Genomic DNA, 6,434 nt, shown 5'->3' with positions numbered 1-6,434 from the left:
ACCCATGACATAGTCAAATAATACCCACAAAGACAGAAGACAAACATGCCTGGAAGTATCTTCTGGAGGGCGGGCCCCTTATGGTACACTCTCACCATGCTAGGTGAGTGCTCTAGGACTCATGTGTATCGGGGTACCTTTTGGCATGGTTGTGAGAGGCAGCATTTAGCTGCTATGAATTTTTTTGAGACTATTTCAACACATTTGCCCATTGCATGATGGGTGATTTCTGAGTGCACCTGCCCACACCACACTGAGTGTGCAGCTGTTTTTGACCCACCCTCCACAGTCACCCAATGAGCTTTTATTTCTTTCCCTGCATGAAAAGTCCTGAAAGGGAAATGTTTTGCCGATGTAGAAAACGTGAAACAAAAGAAGCAGAAGCACTAAAAGGAATCAAAACTGATGAGTTCAAACTTTTGAGCATGGAAAAAATGTCCTGACAAGTGTACTGCATCAAATAGAGAGTAGTTTGAAAGTGATGATGTTTAAACACATAAGAATAAATGCATAATATTTTATAAATAAATTTTGAGGGTTTTGGGGTCCTTTTCATATTTCTTACATGTACTACACACTGCACTCTTACAATAACATAAGCAATAGGCAAATGTTAAGAAAATCATGGGGAAGACAAAATACATTTACAGTATTTGTTGAAAAAAAATCTGCATAAAAGTGAATCCACACAGTTCCACCTCGGGTTATACAAGGGTCACCTGTGTTTACTCATCACTGCCTCACCAATGTCCAGCTCAGTGTGAGGAATGGTGGAAATGCTGAGTAAAAGGTAATAATCATGACACCAACAGCCTATCGGATGTTCAAGCCAAAGCAGATCCAAGTCCAGGACATTCATGACCCAGAATTTCCCTGAGTACGTCTTCAACAGCAATGATTGCATATGGCCTCCAAAGCAGGTGCATAATAACATCCATGGACTAATTCTGTGTTACAGCCAGAATTGAAGATAACCAGATATGTACTACTACAAGTATCATACATAAGCTGTGATAGATTTTTAGAATGTAATACTACAAAACAATTAAGTTAATGAAATAGAGCTACCTCTAGCAACCTAATGAATCTCACAAACAGTATTGTATCAAAAAAGAAAAGTAACAAAGATGTACATTTTAGGTGTAGACACATACAGGTAACAATTTTTGCAATTCTGAATTGTATTGATCTGTGTACTTTTAAAATATTATTTCTTCAGCAAACAGAGATTGCTAGGAAAGACTCATTTACTTCACACATTAGTTGAAATCTTGGCATTTTGCATCACGTGAGGGGCCACATTGTGTAACATCCTCACTTTTTCTAGTATAAGAGCAAATTTCATTTTACATTGTTTCATTTTTAAGTCATAGTCCTTGATATTTAAAAATGATAAATGTATCTAGGCTATAATATTAATAATTATAATTTATTGACCTATGATTAAAATTTGAGGATTGCTAAACATTTTGTGCATAGTATTTCCTCTTTGCAAACTTGTGAGCTTACTTCATGAACTTATTTTACACATAATAAATGTAAATTCCAAATAATTTTAGTATAATGTATCAGTTTGCTCATCTAGCAACTAGCAAACTTGGTAAAAATTCCAGCTTTATTTAAATTTAAAATCATTGATTTGAACCTTTTTTTCTTTTAGGTACTAGAGTAATGTCTATGTACATAGCAGACTCCCTTATAAAAGGTATGCTTTGTAAGAAAGAAATCCATAGTATTTCCTCTTTAAAAAGTCCTCACACACACACACACACACACACAAAAGAAACATTATTTTAAAAGTAAATATTTTCCTTTGATACACTTTAAGCATTCAGGTTTAATTTAGTATATAATTGGAGGAAAGTTTGGAAAAAGTCTCTACAACCTTTCCCACTACTACCAGCTGTATTCTATCACTTCATAATTGTGTTGGAGTTTCATGTTTACCTGAAATGGTTATTTCACTCACCTCATACCTCTTACTTTAAAGAGCAAATTATTACTGATCATTTATACTCCTGTATCATTGATAAAACAGTCATCACCGCAATTACACAGCCTGTTCTTATTTTCGAGAATGTTCTAAGTTTTGGTCATTTCCCATAGCAGACAACTGACCAAACCGATGAGAGAAAAATGTTAATTCTGCCAGGGACTCCCAGCTACGTCCATTCTGCCTTCTTCCTCTCATCTCCACCTTCCCAGACCCCCAGCAGTGCTGCACAGGCAGAGAAGCACAGTGGCAGGGACAGGTCCAGTGTGTCTCTGGGTTTCAGCCTGACATCCTCCAGGGCTCTCTCCTTGCTGTTAGTTCCATCAGAGTGACACCCTTCATCCTCTTCCCCTTGAAGTCCTGGCTCATGCTCTTCCTAATTTATGTTCCTGATGGCTCAGAAAACATCACTGACATGGACATATGCAGGAAAATAACCAAATATTTTTAATATAGAGGCAGTTTTTGAAGATGACAGTTGCTAAATTTAAAATATTTCAATATTGGTATGTAATCAGTCTCAATTCCTTTATTTTAAATATTCTGCCAATACCTTCTTTTCTAAAATAAAATTTTGTCTACAAGTTCTGATAATGGAATATATAAATTGACTTCCTCTCTTCACATTATGCCTCATGACCATATTACAAGTGTGCGCACCACACAGAGAGCTGGAAGAGGGGCTCATTTTCTTGTGCAGCATCCTCAGAGGAAGGTACCAGAATGGGCTTTCCCCCCATGTAGTAACAGGAGCAGTTCAAGAACATGCAAAAGATACCCTAGGCCTAGACCTTGTCTATGTATCCTGTGTACATATTGGGCAAGGTGACTTCTCAGGTCCCTGTAAGCTCAGTTACTTTTATCAGTGAGGCTCTCATGAAGGTCTCCCCTTTCCCAGCCTTCTTCTCAGAGCAGCCTTGACTTCCCTGTTCCTCAGACTGTAGATCAGGGGATTCAGCATGGGATTGAAGAGGCTGTGAAACAGGAGGAGGTACTTCTTCTGCTCCTGGGGGTCCCCATGCTGGGGTCCAACATATATGATCATGGCTGTGCCATAAAAGAGTCCCACCACACAGAGGTGGGAGGAGCAGGTGGAGAAAGCTTTCCGGCGCCCCTCTGCTGACTGGATCTTCAGGGCCGCCCACACAATGTGACCATAGGAGACCACAATTGCAGACACTGGTCCCACCAGCCCCAATGTTGCCACAGCCACAACCACAACCTCATTAAAGTGCGTATCCACACAGGCAAGTTTCAGAACAGCTAGAATTTCACAGAAAAAGTGACTCACTTTCTGTGGCCCACAGAAGGGCAATGGTAAGAGTAACACCATATCTACTAGGGACAGGAGGACTCCTGAAGTCCAGGAAGCCACTGCCAGGGCGATGCAGACACTCCAGCTCATGATGGTAGAATACCGAAGGGGCAGGCAGATGGCCACATACCGATCGTAGGACATCACCATCAGGAGAAGACATTCAGTGAGAGCAAAAATCAAGAAGAGAAAGGTCTGTGTCATGCAGCCAGCAAAGGAGATGGGCTGGGCTGGGCTCAGGAGGTTGACCAGCATCTGGGGCACTGTGTTGCAGGCATAGGCTATGTCGACAGTGGCCAGCTGGGAGAGGAAGAAGTACATGGGGGTGTGCAGTCGGGAGTCCAGTGAGATGAGCCCCAGGATGACCCCGTTGCCCAGCAGGGTGAAGGCAAACAACAGGGAGAAGAGCCCAAACAGGAGCAGCTGCATCCTTGGGCTGAGTGGGAATCCCACCAGGAGGAACTCTGTGACAGAAGTCTGGTTGCCCCCCATTTTCCTGGGAAGAACAAGGGAGAGAGCTCATCAAATCTTACTGTCCTAGGGATGAGTTCCACATGGTAGATGTGTGTGTGGCATCATTTCTTTCCACACAAAACATCTTCAGTGACAGTTCTCTCTTGTTCATCAGTTACTAAGTGAATCCTGTGCACTGCAAATGATACAGAAAGAAATTTTTTTCACCGTGATAAATTAAATGCTAGTGTTCTATTACACTGTTCAGTAAATCTTAACTTTGTTTCCAAACTTCCACCACAGCTCAAAACACATTAACATGCCTACTGCCTCCCTAACAGCAGACACTTCCTCAGTCAGCAGCACTGCTTCTGAGACCTGCCTGGGAGGAGTCCCGACCCGCAGTGCACACACAGCCACCGTGGGGAGGGGGCTGTGGGCCTGGGTCTGCACCCACACGTGAGGCTGGGAAGGAGGACCAGGAGCCTGTGGGAGATCCTCGTATCAGGTGATCTCACAGATTTGTGCCTTCATTAGATGCCTTATGTGTTAGCCTTGTCATTTCTACTGGCTGTGCAATCTTGAATTAAGTTGAGGGAATGAATGGCAGGCAGACTGCCACAACTTTAGCTGGATTTAAGGGAGAGAACTTTGTCCTTTCACTTTTGTACCCACAGACATTCTACTCTGATCATGCTGTTTCATGATCAGATATTATCTGTCACACACTTATCCCTGTATGAATATTTATATTCCATTCCTGTATGTGTGTGGATAATATGCATGTTTTATATATAGTTCTATACACACACACACATATGCGCACACATATGTGCTTGAATCCTTATTATGTGGAAGACTAGTTGCTATTTTCTATGTTATTTTCTACTCTACTTCACCAGTAAAATGCTGGTTGGATAAATTCTTGATGGGTCATGGCCTGGGATTTAAAACTACTGATCAATATTTAAGGCTAGAGCTAAAGCTCTAACTAGATACTGATATCCATAGTACCCTTAACATATTTTACAGCTTAACTCTAACATGAAAACATTATTCATCATGAATCTTTACTTTCTGGGGTTTATGAGTCTTTAGAAAAGGACTTGTCCCAGGGTGGGAATTCCAATGTTTCTCTTCTAACAATCAAACCCCTGCTTCTGTTTCCTTGTCTCTCTGACTCCATGTCCTTCTTCAGTCCAGATCCATCTGAATTTCACTAAAGTAAGAATCTCACAAAAACTCATAATTGCAGTCGTATAATAATTATCCATTCAAATTTGTTAATGTTTGCCAGGTTTAACAAGCAAAAGTGTTTCACCCTGCTTCAAAGGAAGAATCAGAGTTCACAGCAGAAACACTGGGAGATGATTTTATCCTAGAGCAAGGAATAATGTCATGACAGTTAGAATCACCTTTGGAAAGAAAACTGGTTGTTGTAGTAGGACTGAGCTTTATGTCAGTGAGTGCTTTAACTCAGACATTTGGATTCCCGTGTTATGGGAGAAGTTGAGCAGGAAAAATGCTCAGGTCTCTTCCAATTATACGACTCATTGGCCCTAAATGTACAGAAAAGGGTTAGCCGTTTTCGTTTCAGCTTTGTTGCCACTTTGGAGTGAACAAAGACAGCAGTGCTATCTCCAAAATGTCCTATGATGAAGGACACAATAAACTAAAGCAGAAGGACCAGGGACTGTCATCTCATCTTCCTCCTATCTGCTGCACGTAGCTAAACCACAAAACAAAAATCCACAGATATTTACTAAACATATTCCATGTTCACCCACATGTCTTGGCTGAGGACAGAAAGGCAACTCCTATTTGCTAGGGTATAGAAATAGCTTGGACAAAATATGACCAAAGACACTGAAACTGAGAGCAGGCTGACAGTGACCAGAGGGGAGAGCAGAGGGAATTTCAGGGAAAAGTGTGAAGGGGTTGCAGGAACAACTATAAAGGTCACATGGACAATAACGGGAAGGGGGAGTGGGGGTGGGGACGGAAACAGGAGGGGCACCTGGGAAGGGCTGGGGTGCGGAAAAATGGCAGAAAACTGTTCTTGAACAACAATAAAAATTTTAAAAAGAAAAGAAAAAGAAATTCCTTGGAGTGACAAGTTTCTTAAAAGGACTCAAAAGATGAAAATCTCGTGTTCAAATAACTCACCAAATGGAAGTTCACTTTCAAAAATAAAACCTCCAGGACACTCTACTATAATAAACCCCTTTTGTGGTTAATTTGATCCATTATTTCATGAAAACATGACTGAATTTCATGGGACAATGGAAACACTTTCAAGAAAGTCCCTCACACAGCTAATGTATCTTATCATTTAAACAAGGAATTGTATACTAAATGTATCAAAGTAAATGATCCACATTAGGTGTCTCTAAATGACACGGTGACTTAAATGATCCTATTAGCTAAATCTACACATAGCAAACACCAGACACTGACAGACAATAACAATTCTGTTCTGCACTGTGATTTTTCATCATAGCCTGTCTGAAATTGAATAGTGAACAAAGACTGGACAACATGTGAATCTTACCACAGACTTACAGCTAAAAATGAGAAGACCATCTGAATGTGACTTGGGTTGAGGAAAAACACTCTAATAAAGAGAAAAGTATCTGTGAGTTAGTGTTGAAATTGCCGTCTCAAGCATCTCTT

The 6,434-nt window shown here is 40.8% G+C and overlaps 1 protein-coding gene across 1 annotated transcript; it reads right to left on the bottom strand.

Moving 5' to 3' along the window:
• Positions 1-2,557: 2,557 nt before the first annotated feature.
• Positions 2,558-6,434, bottom strand: LOC114508005 (olfactory receptor 13-like). Its single transcript, XM_028526005.2, has 2 exons — positions 6,313-6,434; positions 2,558-3,804 (listed from the first exon to the last, which is right to left on the bottom strand). The coding sequence occupies exons 1-2, from the start codon at positions 6,342-6,344 to the stop codon at positions 2,868-2,870; spliced, it is 969 nt and encodes a 322-aa protein (XP_028381806.2). The 5' UTR covers positions 6,345-6,434; the 3' UTR covers positions 2,558-2,867.

Source organism: Phyllostomus discolor, chromosome 10 (assembly GCF_004126475.2).
Source record: "Phyllostomus discolor isolate MPI-MPIP mPhyDis1 chromosome 10, mPhyDis1.pri.v3, whole genome shotgun sequence".
Classification (NCBI taxonomy): Eukaryota; Metazoa; Chordata; class Mammalia; order Chiroptera; family Phyllostomidae; genus Phyllostomus; species Phyllostomus discolor.
This window is presented reverse-complemented; position numbering and strand designations above follow the sequence as displayed.

Coding starts and splice junctions, on each gene's coding strand:
- LOC114508005 (XM_028526005.2), bottom strand. CDS start 6,344: ATGGTCTTCTCATTTTTAGCTGTAAGTCTGTG. Junction 3,805..6,312: donor TTTTTAGCTGTAAGTCTGTG/GTAAGATTCACA, acceptor TGTTCTTCCCAG/GAAAATGGGGGGCAACCAGA.